Source organism: Trichoderma ghanense, assembly GCF_004382785.1.
Source record: "Trichoderma ghanense strain CCMA-1212 chromosome Unknown scaffold_1, whole genome shotgun sequence".
Classification (NCBI taxonomy): Eukaryota; Fungi; Ascomycota; class Sordariomycetes; order Hypocreales; family Hypocreaceae; genus Trichoderma; species Trichoderma ghanense.
In genome coordinates, this window is record NW_027395664.1 from 2,799,450 (window position 1) to 2,823,186 (window position 23,737).

General features: G+C 54.5%; 8 protein-coding genes across 8 annotated transcripts; 4 read left to right on the plus strand and 4 right to left on the minus strand.

Annotated features, from left to right (window-relative positions):
* Positions 1-2,463: 2,463 nt before the first annotated feature.
* Positions 2,464-3,929, minus strand: CCMA1212_002309 (THO complex subunit 3; the record flags this gene model as incomplete). The annotated part of the gene is made up of 6 exons (XM_073699696.1): positions 2,464-2,627; positions 2,742-2,786; positions 2,893-3,277; positions 3,352-3,590; positions 3,668-3,741; positions 3,808-3,929. 6 exons carry the CDS (start codon positions 3,927-3,929, stop codon positions 2,464-2,466), a joined length of 1,029 nt encoding a protein of 342 aa, XP_073562080.1.
* Positions 3,930-5,488: 1,559 nt separating this feature from the next.
* On the minus strand, positions 5,489-7,199 carry CCMA1212_002310 (G2/mitotic-specific cyclin-B; the record flags this gene model as incomplete). The annotated part of the gene is made up of 4 exons (XM_073699697.1): positions 5,489-5,577; positions 5,639-5,777; positions 5,842-7,116; positions 7,191-7,199. The coding sequence occupies 4 exons, from the start codon at positions 7,197-7,199 to the stop codon at positions 5,489-5,491; spliced, it is 1,512 nt and encodes a 503-aa protein (XP_073562566.1).
* Positions 7,200-8,939: 1,740 nt separating this feature from the next.
* CCMA1212_002311 (54S ribosomal protein RML2) lies at positions 8,940-10,184 on the plus strand (the record flags this gene model as incomplete). Its single annotated transcript, XM_073699698.1, has 3 exons — positions 8,940-9,876; positions 9,932-10,005; positions 10,074-10,184. The coding sequence occupies 3 exons, from the start codon at positions 8,940-8,942 to the stop codon at positions 10,182-10,184; spliced, it is 1,122 nt and encodes a 373-aa protein (XP_073562567.1).
* Positions 10,185-11,772: 1,588 nt separating this feature from the next.
* On the plus strand, positions 11,773-12,264 carry CCMA1212_002312 (uncharacterized protein; the record flags this gene model as incomplete). Its single annotated transcript, XM_073699699.1, has 2 exons — positions 11,773-11,870; positions 12,027-12,264. Coding segments are annotated over 2 exons (336 nt in total), but the record flags the coding sequence as incomplete, so codon positions are not given.
* CCMA1212_002313 (uncharacterized protein) lies at positions 11,875-12,215 on the minus strand (the record flags this gene model as incomplete). The annotated part of the gene is made up of 2 exons (XM_073699700.1): positions 11,875-12,060; positions 12,123-12,215. The coding sequence occupies 2 exons, from the start codon at positions 12,213-12,215 to the stop codon at positions 11,875-11,877; spliced, it is 279 nt and encodes a 92-aa protein (XP_073562565.1).
* Positions 12,265-12,494: 230 nt separating the features above from the next.
* On the plus strand, positions 12,495-13,894 carry CCMA1212_002314 (putative diacylglycerol pyrophosphate phosphatase 1; the record flags this gene model as incomplete). The annotated part of the gene is made up of 2 exons (XM_073699701.1): positions 12,495-12,679; positions 12,757-13,894. The coding sequence occupies 2 exons, from the start codon at positions 12,495-12,497 to the stop codon at positions 13,892-13,894; spliced, it is 1,323 nt and encodes a 440-aa protein (XP_073562570.1).
* Positions 13,895-14,752: 858 nt separating this feature from the next.
* Positions 14,753-20,390, minus strand: CCMA1212_002315 (uncharacterized protein; the record flags this gene model as incomplete). The annotated part of the gene is made up of 7 exons (XM_073699702.1): positions 19,970-20,390; positions 17,700-19,877; positions 16,945-17,640; positions 16,301-16,337; positions 15,882-16,075; positions 15,345-15,590; positions 14,753-15,238 (listed from the first exon to the last, which is right to left on the minus strand). Exons 1-7 carry the CDS (start codon positions 20,360-20,362, stop codon positions 14,753-14,755), a joined length of 4,230 nt encoding a protein of 1,409 aa, XP_073562571.1. The 5' UTR covers positions 20,363-20,390.
* Positions 20,391-21,655: 1,265 nt separating this feature from the next.
* Positions 21,656-23,643, plus strand: CCMA1212_002316 (uncharacterized protein; the record flags this gene model as incomplete). Its single annotated transcript, XM_073699703.1, has 4 exons — positions 21,656-21,944; positions 22,020-22,053; positions 22,155-23,305; positions 23,386-23,643. The coding sequence occupies exons 1-4, from the start codon at positions 21,675-21,677 to the stop codon at positions 23,641-23,643; spliced, it is 1,713 nt and encodes a 570-aa protein (XP_073562568.1). The 5' UTR covers positions 21,656-21,674.
* Positions 23,644-23,737: the final 94 nt, after the last annotated feature.

The following is a 23,737-nucleotide window of genomic DNA, read 5'->3' on the forward strand; positions in this document are numbered from 1 at the left end:
ATGACCTACCTATTCCGGCCCATCTAGCCCGGTTCATTCGCAGCTTCTATTAGTGAGTTTGCCAAGGCTCAAATTCTTCCTGTTGCAATTTTTGGGGGTCTGCTAATGTGAGGCATCCTTTTTCCCTTCCTCCAACTGCTACCTTTTTACATACAGTATCCCTCATTGCATTTCATACTGTTAGTGCTAGAGCAGTCATATACTTCGGGCTCTCCGTATATCCCCGGATCTGATATATCGATTGTTGTGCGGACTTTGTTGACGCTGCGAGCATCAGAGGCCGGAGATAACATCAAAGGCTGGGTGGCCTCACATTTTTCTCTGGCAGCTATGTAACTGCAGCGAAAGGCGAGAATCGAAGTGAGAGAGACTGGGAAAGAGACGCCCCGTTGGATGAGCAGCGAGATGCACAGCCCAAGCCCTTTTTTACCTCATCTCTTCTCTGCTTCACCGTTCTAGCGCCCTCATGCAACAGCGTATTCGGATCCTCAAGTCTGCGAGCTCCGATCTCAGTGACTAGGACAAGTGGTAGCATCAACAGCAGCACGCATGGCACGCATTACTCCCTTTGTCTTCCGTCTGTTGCCATCCTGGGTCCATTACCTTTCAGGCCAGCCTTGTGCTCCGTTCCTTGACCCGGATCTTGTCATGCTCCCCGCTCAAGGCTCCCGGCTCTCACCCTCGCCAAATCCGTGGCTCATACATCAACGGACCTGGAGCCTCGTTTCCCTGTCCTACTTCATCCTTCCTTGCTCTTACATGCTTCCGCACTACTACTCCGCGCACACATGCAGCCCATGTGGTCAGAACAAAGATGGTTGGTAAGACAACAGCAGACGTGCCGTGTTGATGACGCCGCAGAAGTAACAGGAAGAAAACAAACCCCCACTCAGCCCTAAGCATGTTCCCCTTGTGCAGATAGTATGACCATTCGTTTATTCAATTCGACTTTGAGATAAGAGAGAGAGAGAGAGAGAGAGAGAAAAGAGAGGAGAGGAGGGATGCGATAGGTCATCAACCCCGGCTTGCCGTACTCGAACTGCCGGGTTGGCTCTCCGGTGGCTTCGATGAGAACCTTGAAGTTTCTATAAATAGGCATCTCATTTTTTGAGGTCCTTGGGAAGATGGCTCACTTGTCAACAAAACATGGGGAGAGCTCATCAGTTGCCATGCCTGCAACCAGCAAGAGCCTGCAACCCCGGGATGGAGGCTTCCCCCGCCGAACATCTAGTTCCAATTCCCTTATACTATCGTACTCGAATGCATTCCCAATCGCGCTTCACATCAAAAGGAAAAGGAGGCAATCTCGCCATGCCCACGCTTTCTCCGGACCATCAGCAGAACGATTTTCTCTTCCAAGGCACAAGGGATTGCCCATTCTCCCCAAATCAGTCTCAAGCGCTCCCTTCCGAAAGCTCAACAGTTGATTGCTCCTTGCATGACAATCAGCGGCAGAAGGAGCGCAAATCGTCTTACCATCTGCATATCGTAGACGCACCCACGGAATATCCCGACGAAGACCAGCATGCTGTAATGGCGGAAAATCCCATGGGAAACATGGAAAAGGGCAGGGTGCGGGAGTGAGAAAGTAGGCGCGTTGATACTAGGAAGTATCTATAGGCAGCTTATCACTTGCGAACGCCAACTGTGCTATCAAAAAGCCACCCAGAGAACTGTCAAACAAAAAAGAGGAGAAACAGAAGAAGAAAAGACAGAGAGGAGGAAGTTCTCTTACATCCCTCTGGAATACCACGCAGATAGACAAATGATTCCACAGACTTCCAAGCCAACTATCAAACATCACAGCCCCCGTGGCGTCGGCACGTCGGCCGCTTCCCTTCACGATCCAAACACATCATCCTCCCGCTATAATTATTCCCCATCATTTCCCACGTATTCGTACTCCATCCACTCTCACACACGAGCAGCGATGCCGAATTATTTCCTCTAGTTCCAAGCCTTCTCTCTCTGATCATTGTCCGCGCGGATTACATACATCGACCCTCAGCACATTGCATGGCATGGCCACTCACTCATGCTTACTTCGTCCTGGGAATATAACGGGACAAGGGAATAAATAGCATGACGCTTTGTTTCCACACGCCATCGGGATGCTTTATCCGAGAAGGGGGGGCCAAGAAAACGTGTCGGCTAAGATGGCTCAGGTGCCACCAGACATCAGATATACCTACCTAGGCCATACATACATACGTACATCCTCACATGCAGAACAATGTCCTTGCCGACGACTCCGTGCTCATAATGCCAAACCACGTAAACCACAGTGGCTATGCTACTCAACTAGGTAGCTAGCTCGCCTTCATTCTCGCTCTACTCCCGCAGGATTGAAAGAGCACCTCAAGAAGGAGGGAGGCCAGCAGACAGACAAGACACAGGGAAAGGGGGTGAGCAGCGAACAATGAGCCACTAGCCCCTACTCCCTTCTCCTTGAAATGTGGCTGCTTACTTCCTGTCGAGATCTACCCCCACAATTCGAAGCACACCGAGATCGCTGTACGCCAGACAGTACCGGGTCGGCGCCCATGCCACCACGGGGCACGAACCCGCCGTCTTGAACGTGTGGACGTGCTCCCCGGTCTCGACGTGTGTCACCTCTAGTCCGTTGCCTGTGATGATGCGTCAGCAAAGAGCGTGTCCGGGATTTGATCCAATGCCAATGCTGTAACGGGTCGGTCTGGGACGGGATATCTGAACCGCGGAATGCCACCTGGCCGACTCACCTTCGTCGCTGCCGCCGACGACGTAGCTGCCGTCAAATGTGAAGCCTGCAAAAAAAAAACACGTTGGTGGTTAACCTTCAGACAAGCCTTTGACAAGCTTCCTCGCGCACGGCAAGACCTCCAGCCTCGCGGGATCCAAGAAAAAACTCACTTATGCTCCTCACTGGGCCCGTCATCCTTGTAATCGTCCTCTGGCACAGCCAATCCGTCGTATCCCACAGCGCGATGATCGAGTTGGCTCCCCCCGTGGCCAGGTACCTGCCCGTAGGTTGCAGCTCGGCCGTCAGGCATGCGGCCGTATGGCCCTTGAGCGTAAACTCCGGGGCGCCGTCGCCCTCGCCCATGCGCAGCACCGGCTCGAACTCGGGATACGACAGGATCCGTATCTGGCCCTCGGACGTGGTGACGAAAATCTTCTTCCCGCTCCAGCAAAAGGCGATTTGGTTCGTCTGCACCGTCTGCTGGTGTGACGCCAGGGGGGTCGACTGTGTTGGTGATAGAACAAAGATATTATCTGACTGGTGCGAAACCGTGAGCTGTTCATATTCAAGCGATGAAACACCAATCGACGTGATAGGGTTGTAGGGCGAATGAAAGAAATGAGACATACCCTGTTTCCTACAAGCAGCGTCTGCCCATCCGGGGCCCAAACGAGCGTCATCGCATCACCCAGGCCCGTGACTTCGTTGAAGCAAGCCTTGGTACGCACATCCCAGAACCGGACGACCCCGTCGCTGCTCAGACTGCACAGCTCGGCGTCCTTTGTGGGATTGAAGGCCACCTTCTCGATGCCCGCCGCGTGGCCCTTGAGCTCCGTTGAAAACTTGACGTTGGGCTTTTCCGGGTTCCCTACGGCGCGCGCACGCGTCAATCTCAGCCGCTTTCTCCCTCGCTCGTCACCTTTCACTTCATGCAGGCTCACTTACAGACTCGGAGTGTCCTATCAGCTGAGCCCGTAGCAACAAGAGTGCCGGGGGGGTTCCACGCAATCGATCTCAAACTATGTAGCTGCATCAGCTCCCGCATCTTAAGCCGCTTCATAAAGGTCAATCCAGCCACCACTCACTTCAAGGGCCCGGCGGCCCGTGATGAATTCGGATCCGTATACGGCTGACTTCTGAGGCTGTTGAAGTAGCTTGGAAACCTCTCCTTGGACAGGCTCACGCGAGGCCTCAAAATCGGCGCCATGGCCGCGTCACTGTGCTCTGCCTTGTTCTCACCGATTCAACAGCGAGTGTCGCGCGTTGAGACTCTGCCTTCTCTCTCTCTCTCTCCGTGGGAAACGTGCGACAATTGGAGACAGAAAAGACTTTATTTACGCGGGGAAAGCTCGGCTGAAGAGCACTTTGAGCGTAATAGTGTCGTACGAGTGTCGAATGGAGTGCTTTTCAAAGTCTGGTCGGCATGGAAGCAGTCGTCGAATATCGTCAAAGGATGGTGTAAAAGGCTAGGCCAGGCTGAAGGCGGCGACGAGCCACTAGTGACATGATCTCAGTGTGGCTAGTGGCCCGCGACTGGTGTGGCGCAGTAGCAAGCACCATGCAAACGCCTTTTGCCTGGTGGTGCTCACAGACAGATCACCTTTGGTCCTGAGACTTGCTTGTAAGTGCCATCGAACAGTGACAGTCAACGTCAATGGCCTCACAGTCACTGACTGTAGTCAAGGTAGCCAAGAATAACTCCTTGACTCACGTAACGTCTGAGGAAAACCTCATCGGAAACAGTTGCCCTCACAACCGTCAATATTCTCTGTGACGCTGTCATGCCCATCGTCACTTTCATCTACACCTTTCATCGCAGTCTGTGTTGATTGACTCGCAAAGACCAAACCATCCCCCATCTCTCATTATAACTAGTCTAGTGTAATCTAGCAGCGACATTACATCCAGCCAAGGATCAAAAGAAAAAAGCATGACACAAAAGGAATGCCAAGTCGGGATACGCATCATGAAGAGAGACGTAACACGATAAAGGAAAGATGGTCAAAGGGCGTAAAACAACAAAGGCAACAGCAACCAGTAAAGTCTCATACAAGTCAATTCTCATTCAGGTTTGAAAGCCTTCCGTAAACCAATCATGATATGTGTACACTTTTTCTATCTCGGACCCTGCCCGTCAACAAGGGCCGGACTGCATCAGCGCGGACACTTTTGCCATTGCTCAACGGCCGCAGGCCATGAAGCTCGTCCAACAGGATCGAAGCGCAGCTCCAGCCGAGAGCAGCAGATGCCGCGACCAGTCCGTCCTCCGAATGTTGAGTCACCCTGTACCAGACCACCGCATCAAGCCGACTCCAAAGATTGGCAAACCAATACCTTTACCCTTTCCTCACCCATGACTCCAAGGCGCCTGTATCAAAAGAGAAAAAAAACGAAAGAGAAGGAAAGAAAAACAAAAACGCGAAGCGGAATTCCATGCTGAAGTATTGAAAAACCAGACAATTGCAGACATAACCTGCTAGATATCAAACAATGGGAATGGCAATGCAATGTAGCCGAAACAGTGCGGCTTCCAGACCTTGATGCTTCGTAGTCGCCATTAACAATGCAAGGACTAACACTTTCGCGTGTCGTGCACACAAGTAAAGCGACATTATGGCGTGGTCATGCTCACTACTGTTGAACAATTAGGTCATGAAAGTGTCCAACGAGAAATGGTCGTATGCCAAACGGATGAACGGGACTCGTATAGTTCGAGGCAACCAACTGGAAGAAGAACAATGCGAGTGACGGCCAACTTTGTCATGATCATGAAATCTCGTCCAAAGAAAGATGGACATCTTCGATGCCAAACAGCGGCGCGTTCTTCTTGGCCCATTGGCGGGAAAGGATAGAAGCTGCCAAAGGCGTCAGCAACGGGACTTCCAGACACCATCAACATCTGGCTGTCAAGCATACCTTTGAGGAATTTCTTGCTAGCATACTTCTTGAAGAATGCTTCGTGGATAGGAGGGCGTGCCAGATAGTCAACCATGAGGTTGACAACAGGCTCAACCTCATCCTCTGTGTAGCCTGCATAATACGCAATAGTCGGGTCCTATGGTCCTCACTGTTAGCAACGCTGAACACTGATAGCGTAAAAGTGCTGGTCCTTCACTCACCCAATCGCCGCGATCAAGCATGAGTCGCGCCAGGTACATTGAAGCGGCGGCGACGTGGCTGGGACGGTAGACCATGAACCGGTGGTCCAGCAAGCTGATCTCCGTAAGATACTTGCCAATGGTACGTGACTGGATGTCATAGTTGTCCGCCTTGGAAACCCGGCGAAGGAAGTTCATGGGGTTGGGATAGCTGAGATCATAATTGAGGGTGCTAAGAATGAAACGCTCCGCGCTCAAAATCTCAGCTTCGCTGAAGCCATCGTCGGCAATCTTCTTGAAGTTCTCCACGTGAGGCGACAGGACCTCTTCGTACTTTGAGGCGATGAACATGGCGGTGATGCCGACAAGCTGCAGGCGGTCGAGCTGGACAACCTTTTCGGAGAGGAACCGATCGATGATGTTGACGGCTAGGAACAGGGTTTCGGGGAGCAGGTGAAATCGGGTGTGGACCTCAATGAGCCAGTCAATGAGAATTCCACGCGTCTTCCACTCGAGGTCGTCCTGGTGAGACATGTAGTCGGGGTTGGGAATCGACTGAACCTCGAGTTCTCTCAAGTAGTCGAAGATATCGTTGGCATACTCGGCAACCATAAGAGGGTCGTCCAGGTCCTCCTCGTCGAGGCTCTTGATGTTGGCCAGCAGTTCGGCTTTCGCAGCCTCCTTGGGGTCGAGCTGGGGCGGAGCGGCTTTGGCTGGGGCAGCTTTGGCGGGAGCAGCCTTGACAGGCGCGGATTTGACAGGCGCGGATTTGGCGGCAGCAGGCTCGGGAGCCTTGTTCTCAACTTCGGCGCGCGCCCGCTTCTCGGCATCGAGATGGGCCCTCTTGCGAGCCGGTTCCGCTGCTTCGGGCACGACTTCCTCCTTGGGAGCAGCTGTGGGAACTTTTCTCTTGGGTCCAATGGTACCGGCCCCCGACTTCTTTGTCTCGGGCTTCTTCAGCTCCTTGCTGCTCAAAGCCGTCCGACCCGCGGTTGGGCGAGTGCTCTTCTGAATGCCCGTAGGCTGAGCGGCCTTGGACACCAGGCCCTTGGATGCCGTCACCTTCTTTGCCTCAACGGCTTCCGTTTTGCTGACATTGCTGACATCGCCGAGAGCAGCGCGTTTTCTGAGTCCGGTGCTAGTGGTGACGCCGACAGTCTTCTTTGTCTGGAGGCCAGCCTTCGAGGGCACTGCTGAATCGGCCACGTTAAGAGCCGCCGACTTGGCCCGGGTCATACGCGTTGTGGTGCTGTTTTCGTCATTCTCGTTGGAGACGACGCGGGTACGAGGTCGTCCCTGGGAATCGCGTCAGCACTCTTCCGACCAAAGCGCGACTTCCTGTTGGACCATGAAAGACACGAGATACTCACAGGAGGCATATTCGAGAGTATGAACTGAGATGAAGAACTAGTGGCTGTGTAAGTAGCGTCGAGGCTTGGTACTGTAGTTGCCGACATGTCAGCAAGCACAGAACGCGTCGGACAAGGTAGAGAAAAGAGTGCATGCAACAAACGAAGGATGGATCAACCGGGGTGAAAAGAGATCGAGTGAAGCTCTCCTGAGACAGTCATCTCAGGACAAGGGGTTGGGAATGTTACTGACCTCTGAATGGCCAGTTCGAATCCAGGAACCGGCACGTCTAGCTGTCTGGCAGGAATGCTGCTGCTTCGCGGTAGAGTCAATGACTGGCCTAAGGGTAATTGAAATGAACAGGCTGAGGGCGCCGCAGCACGACTATGGGTAAGTGTAAAGGAAAGGCGACAGAAAAGGGTATCAAACGAGCACGATTGGGGGGGATGATGCAAACTGCGTATGTCGAAAGAGGATGGTGGTGAGGGCGAGCGGTGTTTTGAGGAGAAAACGGACAAGGGAGCGCGGAGTGGAGCGCGGCCGGGTACGTACCTGAGCCTGTGCCAGTGTGAGGCGTGCCCGTACCGGTACCTGTGCTTGGGCTCGCGATTTTCGGCGGTTGCCAGGCAGGAAGTCAAGGCAAGTAACAAAGATGGCCGCTTGACAATGCACTTTTGGCTTTGTCTGTGGGTGAAAGAAAGTCTGGGGCTAGTGGCGGCCAGGGCTGGGGGGCACAGTGAGGACGATAGGCATGCAGTCAAGTAGGCAGTTCGTGGGTTGATGCTGACGAGGGCGAGCTGTTGAATGCGTCTCGCGACAGCGGTGAGGGGAGTCTGGCGAGGGCCTGGATCGGGATCTGAGCTGAGTCGAGTCGAGGTGAGGGGAGTCAATGCCGGGCTGGACTGGACTGAACACCAGCAAGGACTGCTTCCGGCGGGATCGATGCTCAACGAGTGGACTGGGGGATGGAGATACCGATATAGAGACAGAGAGAGTCGATACGATACGATACGATACACAGCTGAGAAAGAAACGAGAAGAAAAAAACAAGACTAAGAGACGGCTTGCAGAATGGAGCAGATCCTGGGCTGTGATGGATTGTACAGGTACTGCAGCCAGAAGCCGGCGGGCGACGAGTGGAGGCTCAAGCAACGACTCACAACGCGACGTTTGGCGGTGCTTTCGCGGGCCGGGGGCTGGGATGCTGAAACCGGCCGAATGTCAACACTGGCAACCGCGGGGCAACGGGGCTGTGATTGGCCGGACGCGAGCTGGCAGCTCAAGTCGCGCCAGTTGAGTGGCTGGACGCCTTTGACGAGTTGGAAGCGTGGCATGGGCTGAGTCAGCACGGCTCGCTCTTCTTCACGCGAGGCTGGTAAGCTGGTGAGCTTTGCTGCTTGTATGCTTAGGTAAGCATTCAACTCTCCCGGCACAACGTTTTTCAGCGCTCCGTTGAAATTTCAACGTGGGACATCGAAAAGACGACAAGGCCGAGTCGTTCGATCTGCGACTCCACGCCGAATTGCTCGACGACGACCGGCACGGCGCTTGCAGACCTGTGAGCGGTTGGAGATCGTCTTGTGCAGCTTCCGGGGAATTTGGATCTGGAATTCGCGAGGCTGCTCTGGGCCAATTGCTGGGGTCTGTGAGACGTCGAGCGCATACAATATCTTCCCCCCACCACCGCCAATGCTCATCGACGACATTGGGAAATCATACCTCACCATACCGACATCCTCATCCTCGCAAGTTTGAGGACAGCTTCCAAAATGCTGCAGCCAAGGCTCTCCATCGCTCCGGCGCTCAGCAGCCGCCACCTGCTTGCGGCGTTCAACAATCTCTCGCTGAGGGGTTATGCCACCAAGGCGAAGACCACCAGCGAGCCGGTGGCCACCACGGAGAGACGCTCGACCCAATCTGTCATGCTGCGCACCTACAAACCCAGGACTCCCGGCGTTCGACACTTACGGCGGCCTATAAACGACCATCTCTGGAAGGGTCGGCCATTCCTCCCTCTGACAATTCCGAAGAAGGGCCAAGGAAAGGGTGGACGAAACGTTTACGGTCGAATCACCGTCAGACACCGAGGAGGCGGTGCGAAGAGGAGGATACGAACGGTTGATTTCATCAGATGGCGCCCCGGCCCGCACCTGGTCGAACGGATCGAATATGACCCCGGACGCAGTGCTCACATTGCTCTGGTCACGGAGCAGGCCACTGGACAAAAGTCATACATTATCGCTGCCGATGGGCTGAGGGCCGGTGACATTGTCCACAGCTACCGCGCCGGTATCCCGCAGGATCTGCTGGACAGCATGGGTGGTGTCATTGATCCCGGTATCCTTGCGGCCAAGACGGCCTTCCGAGGAAACTGCTTGCCGATGCACATGATTCCCGTTGGAACGCAGGTGTTTTGCGTTGGCTCAGCAGCCAAGAGGGGCGCCGTCTTCTGCCGCAGTGCGGGCACTTCCGCCACGGTGGTGAACAAGAACGAAGAGACAAAGGACGACGGTACCAAGATCATGACGGGCAAGTACGTCGAGATCCGGCTTCAGAGCGGCGAGGTCCGTCGTGTGAGCAAGGATGCGTGTGCCACCATTGGAGTTGCCAGCAACATCCATCACCATTACCGGCAGCTTGGTAAGGCTGGCCGAAGCCGATGGTTGAACATTCGGCCTACCGTTCGTGGTGTGGCCATGAACAAAGGTAAATGCTTCTGTATATCCGTTGGCTTGGTCAAGTTGCTGACAATTTGCGATAGTTGATCACCCTCACGGTGGTGGTCGAGGAAAGTCAAAGGGTAACCGTCATCCTGTGACTCCTTGGGGCCGACCGGTAAGTTTCATGATTATTCACCTGCTGCGAATTTGTAAAGGTGAGGCTAATGATAATATCACCACCAGACCAAGAGCGGCTACAAGACTCGCCGTGTGCACAATGTCAACAAGTGGGTTGTGACGCCTCGGCCACGCAACCACGGCAAGCGGAGAGACAAGAGGTCGTCCAAGGAGTGATTCTAAGGTCCAATAGACGCTGTGATGTGACGGAGGGGAAACGACACGAAGCTATGTATATGCGCCGGCAGCGAGCATGATGTAGCTCTGCGCAATTGTATATTATGTGCCATTATCGACATGCCTTGAGGGCCAACAACTTTGTAGACGATTCACGCGCCATTCTGACTTAAAAGTCCCTATGGTTTGATCTTCCGGATTGTCTGTAAGGAGTGGTTTTTTGCTGCAGATGTCTCCTACCTTGATAGGTATACGTGGTTGAGAGGCAAATCTCGCTACTTTGCCAACAGGGCTAAGCACTGCCGAGATCGTAGCATTTTGGTTTAATGATTCCTGGAATCATCTTAGCAACTTTACACTTCTGGACTGAAGAATGGTTCTCTTTTCTGTTCTCTACCGGCAGGGCGAGAGTTGTATTAGATATGCTGGCATTCCATACTGCCTCTTAGTGCCATTGCGTCTGTACCTAATCTCTCGCATGCTTCAATATGAAGCGCCGCCTTGCTTTAGGCACTTTACCGATTCCTCGTTGGCTCAAACGGGGAAGCAAGCCACTGATGTCCCAAGAAGAATCCAACAGAATTCAGAAACGCACGAGCTTACGATCCATCTCTCCTATTCTTGTTTCTTGCTCGTTTTGGCAGCATGAAAGTGAGCTAAAGCAGCCCATGTCGTATATACGAGGCATCTCCGCTTATTAAGGAGAAGCAGCATCTCGTGTACCCCCTTGGCGCCCTTGCAGAGAAGAGAGATTGGACAGGCGAAAGAGGCGCTAAATTGGCAAGTAAAAAAGACTTGCATAATACCTTCTATGACCAGCAAAGGTACCTAGGGCGCATTGTTTGGGCTTTCTTCAAATTGACCAATCGCAGCCATGATGATTCTTAGTGCTGCATCTTTGCGTTGTAAAGGATGACTCAGACCCTATTGTGGCAGTACAGTACAAGAATAGTGCAATTGGAGGGTTCTCGCCACTTGAAGCTCATGTATAGTACCTTATGCCCATCTTGAATCAAAAGAAGAAGAGGCTGCTGACATTATGCTTAACTATTAACGTTACCTTGTGATTTGCAGGTAACCTCATTGTGCGGCAGTAAGGCACTTGCTACAGGTCTTAAAGGTGCCAAGGAGCCAAGAGCCGGCGCGAGCGACGGCAGAAAGAGCGAATGAGACAAGGGTGACGCCTGCCAAGATTTCTCTAATGCTCCTTCCACTGCTGCCAAACCGCCGCTGGGAAAGCGCAGGCCACGCGACCCACTTCCACATCCAGATCGAAACATGGACGCTTGGGGTTTTTCTCCCTCCAGGGCGTTCTGATACAACACGCGCCAGGTCGTTCCTTTTACAGAGTCGTACCGTACCTGTCCTCGTTTCACTGCAGACGTAGAAGCTTCCAATACCTCCGAACTGGGATATCGTAGGTGACTCCGGAGTACCAGCTGCGGCCCCGTGTTCCCCCTTGTAACTGCACGGGGTGCTCTGTCACCTGCCCCGTCCTGCTGGTACCACCTGGTAGGGCTCCAAGCCTTGCTCGTTATAACTGGAAACCGGCATCCAGTGCCATATTGCTGCACTAACCCTGCATGCTTTGCCCTTCCATTGGCTTCACCTCCTGACTGAACCTCTCCCTGCAGTCGACTCGGCATTTGATCGAACTCGATCAACAGCAGAATCGAGCATACAAAGGTGATTATGAGTTCACTTCTCCCTCCTCCTCCGTCCCTCTCGCTCTTCCGTCTTGCTTCAGATCTGGCTCCGTCTCTCCATCTGCTCCATCCTCAGCCCCTCCTCCTAGCATGAGCATGACTTGCTGCTGGTGGACAACCGCCTCCATCCCCCATTCGAAATTCCCAACCCCTGCAGCAACCGTGTGAGCCTGTGCAAGCAGAGACAGCAGACTGCCGCGAGTGCTATTATTATTACTACCTTATTACATACTGCTGCTGCTAGCCACGTCGAGCGACCGACCAGAAGGCTGTGCATCTGCTTTGCCGCGCGGCCCCTATGGATCGACACCACTGTGGAATCCATCTTGGGCCTCATAAAGCCGAGAGCCGAGCTGGGCGATTGTGTACTTTAGAGTGGGCGCCGCATCCACTGAACGGAGGCAGATCTGAGCTTGTCTTGTCCACACCTCGCCAAACCCCGGCTCGGGTTCTCAACCTTGATGCTTTGCACTCCGTCCTGAGCTCTCCCCTTAGACACCCATCTCGTCCATACCCACCGTTAGCCTCGACTCTCCCTTTATACCCTCCTCTCCCCCCGCCTCTTATAGCCTCTTGTGCTATATTCTTGTCTTGACGGAAGCTGATGCGACCATATCAGAAAATGGCCCGCTCCGGGTCTGACGCCAAAAGGGGACGGCCCTCGATCCGCCTCATCACATCGTACATCTTCGACTGGGTCATCCTCCTCGCCGTTGCTGCCGTCGGTTACGTTCTCGGAGTCATCACGCCCAACAAGCGGCCCTTTTCCTTGGTTGATCCAAACATCTCGTGAGTGCCGTGCTACATCTGTGCCAAGACTAGACCAAGGCATGTCTTGACCTTGACCACTGACAGCAGTGCCCTAGCTTTCCCTTTACAGAACACGAGACTGTGCCCGACTGGCTGCTCTTTGTCTTGAGCGTTGGTGTCCCTGTCGTCATCATCATCATTGTCTCCATCATCTTTGTGCCCGGGGCCACAGTCCCCAAGAACACCCCTGCTTCGCTGATATGGAGACGTAAGCTATGGGAGCTTCACATTGGTCTGCTGGGACTTCTCATGTCCGTTGCTTGTGGCTTCTTCTTTATTAGTGGTATCAAGAACATGTGCGGCAAGCCTCGACCCGACCTGCTCTCTCGATGCCAGCCAGATCTCGAGAACGCGGCCAAGTACCTCATCGGCGGCTTCCAGGGCGAGTTCAAGCTGGGCAACAGCATCGGTCAGCTCTTTTCCGCCGACATCTGCCAGCAAACCGACAAGGCGAAGCTCGATGATGGCTTCCGAAGCTATCCCAGTGGCCATTCTGCTGCCTCTGCGGGCGGCCTCCTCTACCTGTCGCTTTTCCTTGCCAGCAAGTTTGCCGTGACCATGCCATTCGTGGCCACAGGAACGCATTCGTCCAACCAAGAGGTTCATGCCGCGTTTCCCTCCCGCTTGGGGTCCGCCGTCGAGCACTACGACGACGATGCCACCGTTCCCATGACGGGTAAAGGCGCCAACCCGACCATCGCATACAACTCCAGCATCCAAGCTCTGCGTCGCCAGGCAGCCGCTCCCCCCGTCTACCTTCTCGTCATCACCGTGGCGCCCTTTTGCCTGGCTATTTTCATCGCAGCTTCCCGCTGGTTCGACTTCCGACACCACGGCTTCGACATTCTGTTTGGCTTCCTCATCGGTGTCTTCACTGCCATCTTCAGCTTCAGGTTCTACCACTTGCCCATCACCGTGGGAGCTGGTTGGGCGTGGGGCCCTCGCAGTCCAGACAGGGCGTATTGGGCTGGTGTCGGCCGATTGGGCTATGTTGCCGACAATGATGTTGAGCGTGCGACGCCGCGTTCTGCCACCTTTGGAGAGTCGACGGATGTCGAGGCTCGGGGCGCTTCTCTGGCGATGCCCGCAGCTATGAGCTATCGGTCTCCGGTATCGAGGGATAATCCGTACCAGGACGTAGAGCTGCATAACTTGCAAGGGGAGCCGAGCCGAGGAACGCAACGAAGCAATTGATTTGGGGTTTATTGATGATGATACCCATCTCCTCCGCGGGAGATTGTACTTTGAAAAGCATTGAGGGGATGTTGGTCGAGGAGCGAAATGGTCTTTGAAATATTTGCCTTGTATAAAAGGCTGGTTGCATGTCTGGAATAGTCAAGTTTTCGTTATCAATATAGACTCCATTTGATTGTTTATAGAGCCGCAAGAACCACGGGTGTACTGGTCTGTTGGTATGTTGGTGAATTGTGCAGAATCCGAGGCACCACCTTGAACAATTCAAGCGTCTCAGTTGGGAAAGTGTCATCTTGTTTGAGGAGCGTGCTAGATGCTGCAGGTTTTGTTTCTTTCGAGGCATAGATCAGCAGTGCAGTCAGCCTCGTTCCTGATATACCCACCACTTTTAAGAGTTTGGGATGAATGGGCAACGGTTGGTAAAGGGATCAGGTTACACTATTAGACTAACAATACGCATTCACAAAGACAGAAAGTGAAACAAACAGGAATTCATACATGGACGCTCTCCCTCCTTTCCCTCCCTTGCCTATCCCCCCTCTCCCAACCGCTGTTGCCAAACGCCTATCCGTGCAAACGGATGAAAAGAAGAAAAAAGAAAACAAAGATGCATTTATGTAGCATGGTGTCTGCGTTGAGCAAGACGCTGGGGTGTTTTTGACGGAGAAGCCCGAGACTAAGTCGCGTAAAGAGCATTGATTCATCGTGGCTCTCCTTTTGCTTTGTAGAGGTTTAGCCGTTGCTCGTTTCGCCTCCCCTTGAAGATTATTTCTCATGCGATCTCATTTGCTTCTTTTCCCAGGTATAATATGTGTTTTGTGTGTTTTGTGTTGTTCATTTCGTCCTCCCCTTTGCTGCTCACATGGGCCCCTCAATCAGCCTCACGTTGTTGGCGGCGTTGTTGGCCTCGACGCCCTCAAACTCGACATCGTCATCCTCCTCCTCGTCATCCTCAATCTGCTCCTCCCTGAAGCCAGACTCAATCTCGAGCTTGCGCAGCCTCCTCCGCATGTCGTCCCTCTTGAGATCCTGCCACCGGACGAGCGCGGCGGCGGCGTGCACCTTGAAGCCGTAGACGCGCGGGACGTAGCGCTCGATGCTCTTGGAGGGGATGAGCGCCGGGTAGACCTGGAAGATGATGTTGTGGAACGAGGTGCCGAAGTAGGCGCCGTCGATGGAGGCGTGGCGCGACGACTTGGGGTTGTAGAGGTCCTCGCAGCGGGCGCAGTAGAGCTTGACGGGCTTGAGGTTGGGGACGTCGGAGAGGCCCATGGGGAGGAGGGGGTGGGAGTGGCAGTTGACGCGAGGGCATTTGCCGAACTCGGCCTTTTTGTACTTGTCGAGCTGCGTATTCGTCCAGTTAGCAACTCTCTACGTATGTTTAAGGCTCAGTTGAGCTGGATGAGCTCGGGCAGAATGAGAGAGAGAAGGGGAGAGGAAGAGACGGTACCATTTTTGTCAGACCGCGCGTCGTCACAATGTATCGCGCGTGCACCAGGCCGTAGAGATGCCTAGCCGAGCTCTCGATAGTCTCTCGCATGTCATCGTCGCAGTCGAGGTCGAACACGTCCGTCACCAGGTCGAGCGCATACTGGTAGTACTGCACCTCGGTGTTGAGGCCCGTCAGGTTGAAGCGGTCCGTCAGGTAGTCTTCGTCGATTTCGCAAAAGTATTCGTTGCCGCGCGATGAGATGAACTGGAGGCGGAAGGGGAAGAAGTTTGTTAGCTGGGACATTTTTTTTCTTTTTTGGACGTGTGCTTTGGTCTGATGTTTTTCGTTTGAAGGTTTTTGTGTATTTTCTTTTTTTTTTCTTCTGCTTTCTCGTGTCACGTCTGCCGTTTGTTTGGAAACGAGCGGATGGTACTTGTGACAAGAGAGCCACACGGCTCTGAGGAAAGATGGGATGAAAGACAAGGAAGAAGAAAAACTGCATAAAGAGAGGGTAGATGGCAGAGATGGCAGGGAAAAAAGAAGAAGAAGGCTTACCCAGTCCCGCCAATAGCTGGTGTAGTCACTGTCGGACTCGCTAACATAGTCATCCATCGTGTACGCGCGACAGGTCGAGACGAAAGGCGCGCGCAAGACAAGAAAGAGGGTAGAAGAAGGAGAAGAAGAAGCAAGAAAAAGAAAGGCACGAGACAGAAGGACGAGGCAGCCCAAAGACGAGCGGAGAGAGAAAGCTGGCGGGCGGAAGGGGGGCAGAAGGCGGATCGCGGAGATGCCCTCAAAAGAGAGATTTCGAGAGGGTATCGAGGGGAGTTGTAAGACCGTGGAATCGGGTGGCTTGTTGACGCGAAAGCCCCAAGAAAGTTTCGTCGAGGTTTGGCGATGAGTTGGGAGTTGGGGAGGTTTGGCTGATGGTGGTTGATGGTGGGGTTGGTTGGTCGTTTGGGCGATAACGTGACTAAGGCGGGAGGGAGGAAGGGAGGGTGGTGATGGGAGCTGTTAGTGCGCGGGAGCGGTCTGTATGGCTGCGATAACAGCAGTGGATGGCTCTCGGCTATCAGGGTTGAGAAAACATACGCTGCCTTTCTTTTGCTTTCTTGAACTAGGAGGCAGCTTGTGAGAGATGCAGAGATGCAGAGACGATGCCGGTGCTTGCCTCTCTGCTAATGCATGCAGCTGTGATCCTGCTATTTCATGCGCGGTTACTATAACCGCCATGACACAGCATGAACAGCTCCCACAGAGGCAAGGAGCATCCTGGCTTGGAAAAGAGCCAGTCAAATGCCATACATACCATGTCTGTACCCGATATAAATACACAAGCACCACTCTGATTGCCAAGTAAGGTCGCAATATATACACTGGGATGTGTCTCCTTTATGCCTCTCGCCAGATTGCTGCGTTGTACCCAAAAAATCAATCCCGCATCTCATCCGTTTCGCCAATTCAATCAGACCCATGAAAAAGACGACAGCCATCTAAGGGAGTACTAGAAGAAACAAACAAGACAGGAGGCCCCTCGCCTCGTGATATCCATCGCATTGAACTTGCACCGTCGCTTCGCTCTTCCGCTCTTCCTGTCCCTACTTCATCAGGGGCTAACCGTCGAGCCCATGCTGCTAGCATCGCTGTGAGACCGTACGTCGGATCCCATCCCGTCATCGCTCCCGTTCTTGTTTCGTCCATTAGTGATGAATCCCAGCCCCGTGACAGGAAGCTCGAGTCTGCTTGAAATGTTGTCTTGGCTAGACACCTGTGTCAAGCCCACGTTGGCCATCTTCATGGCTTCTTTGAGAATCTCCCCGGTTTCGTCCATGGCAGCCAGAAACCTGGCGAGTTCCTTACACAGCTCCCAGTCGCCTTCTCTTATTGCTCTTGAGAGCACTCGCACCGATTGTTCCAAGGAGGCATCTAGCTCGTCTAGCGTATGCAAAATGATGAGATATCCACCCGCTGTCTTGAGCGAACCCCTTTGCAACGACTCCTCAAACAGCTCCTGCGCTGGAGGCAGATAGGCAAACAGCGTCTTCCACTGCCGGACTTCCGTCTTCCTCGTGCACTGCAACACAATGTCAAGATACTCCTTGGAAGATGACAGCAGAGACAGGACGCGCGGCAGGACAGCGTCTTCCGGCTTCGGCGATGTGTCTGCTTCTTCGTCCAGCACACGATGAAGGAGCACTTCGAGTCCATGAGAGAAATATTCCAGCCCTTCGTATTGCTGAGAGAGATTTGCCGCCTCCACCGTCATGTTGTTGACAAGATAGAACCGTAGCACATCTGGCAGGACGAGGTGCGTCTAGATGAATAGGTGAGCAACGAGCCTCATCAACGTAAACAGTTTCTCACGCAACTTACCCTGATTGCGAAGTGGAAAAAGGAAAAGCTCACGTCGCGTCGCTGCACCAGGTCTGACTCCACCCCAAGAACAATGCCTTTTTCTAGGAGGATAGACAAGGGGTAAAAGTCAACGTCTACCGATACCGGCGTTGGCAGCTCTCTCGTCCCGCCATCTCCGTTCGCCGCCGTCAACAGGTCGTGGATATCGGTCCATGCCTTGATCTCCATCCCGTCAAACAGCCACAGGGAGTCGCGGAGGGCCGGCGGTCCATACCGCACTTGAGTCTCTTCGGGGGAGTGGCTGACGTTGAGAGGGGGCTGGTCTCGCATGCTCACATGGTACTCTACGTTTTGCGCAATAATGCGCATATCATACTTGAGTTGGCCCTCGTCGTTGAGTGAGGGGCTCAGCAACACCAGCTTGCCGTCGACGAGGAACAGCACGGACGCAACGGCCACGTCCTGGGAAGGGTCGCCGTCGCTGAGCTGGCTGTCTGGCAAGATCCAGCTGAGCCCTCGGACTCTGGCGGGGGATCTCACAATTCCGTGGAACGCAATCTGGCCCACCTGGATGAGGCGGACCGAGCCAGCGGTCGGCACGAAGATGTAGTGGTACAGGAGGTTCTCGTAGGTATAGACGAGGAGGGAGTCTTCGCCAGAGGCCGTGACCAGAACGACGGGAGCAGGCAGGCGCTCGGTGTGCAGCACATGCGAGTTGTCCAGCGCCGCCTCGCGCGAGTAGAGCCGCAGCTCAAAGGTCCGGCTATCTTCCACCGCCGCAACCAGGATATGCTGATACCAGCACATGCCTCCTCGGACCGAGAAGGAGTTTTCCATGACCTCGTCGGCAAACGTCTTCCAGCGCCCGCTGTTGACGCTGTAGTGGGCCAGCCCCCGGCGGCCGGCGACGGCGACGTAGCGTCCATCTGGCGAAATGACCGTCTGGCGGATGGGCCACTGGTTGAGCAGGTATGATGACGGGATCCTAGAAGTGTGCCACAAGAACGGCTCAGCCGATATACTCGTCAAGTCGGGCAGGTCATAGCCCCGGTATATCATGACGCTGGTCGGTGTCTGTAGGACTGTGCGGAAAACATTGGCCTCGTTGTAGCAGCCAGTGATGGCATTCTTCGCCATCTCGAGCGACCATATTGCTTCATGCTTATGCCCTATCAGGAGAATCTCGGAGCCGCCGCCCGACCAGACGGCGCCCCTGACTCCCAGAAGCCACTGCTCGCCGTTGAGGGCCGAGATGCTGGGTTCTGCTCCAAAGCTGTTGCTTCCCAGCTTTCCAAACATGCTCCACGTTGACCAGCCCTTTTCAAAACCCGCAAAGAGGCAGTATCCATCGGGGGAGTACGTCAGAGTCGTAAAGGAGCCAGCCGTTGCTGTTGAATAGGGCATGCGATGGGAGTGGGAATGCACAATGTTGCCTTCGTAGTCCCTGACGGAGTACACATGGATTGCGCCGTCCGAGCAGCCAACGGCAATGAGCGAGAATCGGGCGTTGATGACGGCGCGCACCGCCTTTCCCCTCGAATCCTGCGGAATGTGGAAGCAGTGCCCCTTGAAGAGCCGCTTCGAGTCAGCGCCGTCGGACTCCTCCTCGGTGCCGTTTTTGCGCTGCTGGCGCTGGACGGCATATGCTCGCCCGTCGCTTGTGATCCAGGTGGCCAGATTCATCGGCCGGTCGTGGGTCATTTCCACTATGGACGCCTTCTTCTCGACCCAGCCCATGCGACTCAAAATCTCCGTCCGTGTCTGGTTTCCGCTGCTGTCGGGGGTCCAGCGGATGCACTGCACCGCGGCAGGCTTCCTCGTCGCAACCACCAGCTCGTCGTCAAGGGCGAGAGCGCTCTCTATGCCGGCGTCCACCTTGATCACCATGCGGAACCGCACGCTGACATCGCGAACCCCGCCTCCTTCGCCGGGGCCCCAGAGGATCTGATCGGGCCGCAGATGAGATTGCGGGCCAATGAGGCTCTGCTTTCTCCTCTGCACGTTGTGGTAGTTGGAAAAGTGCGGTTTGTAGACTCTCGACTCGCCGTCGGATGCGATTGAGTAGGTGATGAGGTATCCCTTGGAGGTATGGACGACGAGAATGGCGGAATCGGGACGCAGCAGCAGATCGACGTTGGTGCCGTACGATTCGAGGGATGAGTCGGATCGAACGACCAAAGCGAGGACCACTGCAGGCTGCGTGCAGCTGCGTGGTTAGCCAATGCCGTCGAATATGGTATAAACGTGGACCTCGGCTTCGATGTAAGGTAGATTGACATGAAACTCACCTTGGTCTGCCAGAGAGTGATTGACGTCGCCGTGATGACGGCAAACATCTGCCCGGTGCGGGCAATGCGCAGCGCAAGCACCGGGTCCTTCAGCGGCACCCTGCCGCCGTCTTCCGCCTGGCCCTTGGCAGGACCGCCGTCCGGGAAGAACTCGTAGCGATCAACGGGCTTGACGGCCGGCGTGGCGGGCGTGATGGGCGTCGGCGGAGGCTGCGCATCGTCGGAGTCGTCGTGCTGCGGCGCCTGGGCGCTGGCCTCGGGCTGGGGCTGGGGCGATGCTAGAGAGGAGCCCGAGAGGCTCTGCAGGCCGTCGTAGGAGACGTAGATGTTGGCGTCGGAGGCTCTGCTGCTGCTGGTGGCATGGATGCGCGGAGTTCCGATAGGCCAGTACATGGCGAAGGCGGAGGCCCAGAGGCGGCAGCTGTCGGGGATTCGCAGCGCAGACGCTCAGTCTCAGTCATTTCCGGGGGCGGCGGCTTAGCATTGGTCCATGTGTGGGCGCCGAAGATGCTGCGATGCGGAGTGAGAGGCGTTTACTGTGGTGGTGAGGCCATCGTTTTGGCAGGGAGGGTCCGTCTGTCAACAAGGTGAGGTGAGGTGAGCTAAGGTTCAAGGTGTAAGGTGAATGGGGAGCTTGGTGGTATTATGTAATCAGTGCGGAGCTGATGCAAGCTTCCAGAGGTCATGGTCAGAACTACCTAGGATGGAACCAGCATACAGGCTTTGCTTGATTATAGCAGTGAGATGAGATCTAATCTAATCAGTCGTCTAATTGATCAAAAGGTGTCCATTAAGAATACCGTATACCATTGCCACTGCGAACTCATGGGTGATCGGGTATCGATTCCGTATAGTACGTATAGTAAGAAGGCCAACCATGCAACGCCCATCTCCTTGTTATCATACCGATACAATGTCGCTATCAAGGTGCTCCGCAGATGATAGACTGGCACGTTTATCAATGATACAAGTACCACGATGCCGCTGTCGGAAGGCAGACAGTGTCATGTTTGTTAGTGTCTGCCGGCATCGTCTCACAATTACTGCCCAAGTAGGCAGTTATCCGAACCCACAGCTTCGCACGCCCTAAAATAGCAACCCCAGATCTCCTCCCCTCCTCGTCCATCACGTAACGGCCAGGGCGCGCCGTTACAGTGTACGACATGTATGTATTGGCATTTGTACGTAATCCCAGTTGGAGAAGCTCGAACTTGTTCCCCCTCCAATCCAATGCCAATGCAAGGGAACACATCACGGGATACTGGCGGCTACTCGCGGCCGAACCCCGATCCCGGCGCCTCCCCCGAACTGGTCGGCCGGCTCCCCCGACTATCGCGTAAAGCGTGCCTGCTTTTGCGCCGGTCTGTCTATTTTCAGGTTATTGCATTATCGCTTATGTCGAGTCGGTGGAAATCGCTGGAGGGGGGCGCCAGCTGTACATGTGCATGCATGTACATGTACGCTGTACGTCCGTATCGCTATCGACTCCTGCGTGACTGACTGACCGACCTCCGTCTTGTTCGCCTCCATTTCTTCCTTCTTCATACAACAAGATCTACTAGAGATAGCTTATAGCAGACGCAAGCTACATGTTCTCGCAGCTGGCAGTGGCGATTACTACAACTTGAGTTTACAGGCAAATCCTACACTCATACAGGCGGAGCCACAGAGAGTATAAACACTCAGCTTTGTTTATACCGCCAACATGCTCCCCATTGCAAGAGCTGCCCGTCTCCGGGCCCTCGTCGTCTCTCGCCATGGCACCGCCACAATCTCCCTCCGCACGGCCAGACCCCTTCACAGCAGATCAAGCCATCTCAACAGCGCCGAAGCAGCTGCCGCAGCTCAGCCAGCTACGCATGAAGCAGAATACGCACCCTCATTGCTGAGTGAGATTGCTGCGAGAAGAGCCAAGGCGGGGAAGCTGGTTGCAGGCATTGCTGCGGCATCGGACAGTGACATGTTCAAGGGTCCTGTAAGCGTGGTGGAACAGAGACTCTATATTGCTGTTGTATAAACACAAGAAACTAACGGTTGACTTGTCTCGCAGCAAACGGGGAAACCAAGAGCAAAAAGATGGGACGGTATGTTCCCATAACCTACCCTTTCATTCGACCAAGAGACATGACTAGCCTATATACCGAATCATCTGGCTCATTAGTTGACTGACGTGAACACCTTGCAGACCATCTCAGTGAAGAGAGCAAATCCAGAGAGCCTTGTTCTCTCAAGCAAGCCGCCAAACATCTGAAACAGCCCGGACTCATCTCCCTCGGCGGCGGCCTGCCCTCCAGCGAGCTGTTCCCCCTCGACGAACTCAACATGAAGGTCGCCATGCCGCCAGACTTTTCGGAGAAAGCAACGGCCAACCACGGACAGCATGTGACCATTGGTAAATACGACGTGCGCGACCGAGACGGCACCTACGATCTGTCCATTGCTCTCAACTATGGCCAGTCCACGGGATCTGCTCAGATGCTTCGATTCTTGACCGAGCACACCGAGATTGTCTGCAAGCCTCCTTACGCCGATTGGAGGGTATGCCAGACCATTGGCAGTACCGGAGCGTTGGAACAGGCGCTGCGCATGTTTCTGGACAAGAACCGCGGTGACTCCGTTTTGACAGAAGACTTTAGCTTTTCAACAGCTCTTGAAACAATCACTCCCCTTGGCGTCAAGGCTTTTGGTGTGCCGGTCGACGAGCAGGGTCTCATTCCCGAGGCCATGGACGAGCTTCTCAGCAATTGGGATGCCAAGGCTAGGGGATCCAGAAAGCCTCATCTCCTGTACACCGTCCCCTCGGGACAGAACCCAACCGGAGCAACCCAGGGTCTCGAGAGGAGGCAAGCCATCTATCGAGTTGCGCAAAAGCACGACTTGTTCATTCTCGAAGATGAGCCATACTACTTCCTCCAGATGCAGCCGTACACGGGCCGTGGCCAGCCCGACGTCCCTGCGCCGAGCAACGTCGAGGACTTTGTGTCGTCTCTGATACCCACGTACGTCAGCATGGATGTCGACGGTCGAGTGATGCGAATGGACTCTCTCTCAAAGGTGCTGGTCCCCGGATCTCGTCTTGGTTGGATTGTCGCCTCGGAGCAGATTGTCGAGCGATACCAGCGCCACGCCGAGGTGGCCAGCCAGGGACCGAGCGGCTTCTCGCAGGTCATTGTCCACAAGCTGTTGGATGAGACATGGGGCCACGAGGGATACCTGCGGTGGCTGATGAATCTGCGGCTGGAGTACACCAAGAAGCGGGATGCGCTGCTTGCTGCTTGCGAGGATAACCTGCCGCGGGACCTCGTCAGCTGGACGCCCCCTGCCGCCGGCATGTTTGTAAGTTGATCATCGTCTCGAAAAAAAAGAAAAGAAAAGAAAATCTAGCACATAATCCTCTAACCAGTTAATCTTGGCAGCTGTGGTTCACCGTCGACCACACCAAGCATCCCAGCGCGGGCACCCGCAGCCTCGAAGAGATTGAGCAGGAAATCTTCGACTCGTGTATCAAGGGCGGCGTGCTCGTTGCCCGCGGATCGTGGTTCCTCACCGAAAAGGACGCTCCGTTGACGAGCCTGCACTTCCGTGCCACTTTTGCGGCGGCCAGCCCTGAGAATATGAATGCGGCGATTGCGAGGTTTGGCAAGGCCGTCGAGGATAGCTTTGGGAGGAAGTGAGAGGTAGTGATGGGCCTGGGTTGGGTGTATGTGAAGCGTCTGACGATGGCATGTATGACTTTTTCTCGAATTTCTGATTTTGCACCTTTGCCCG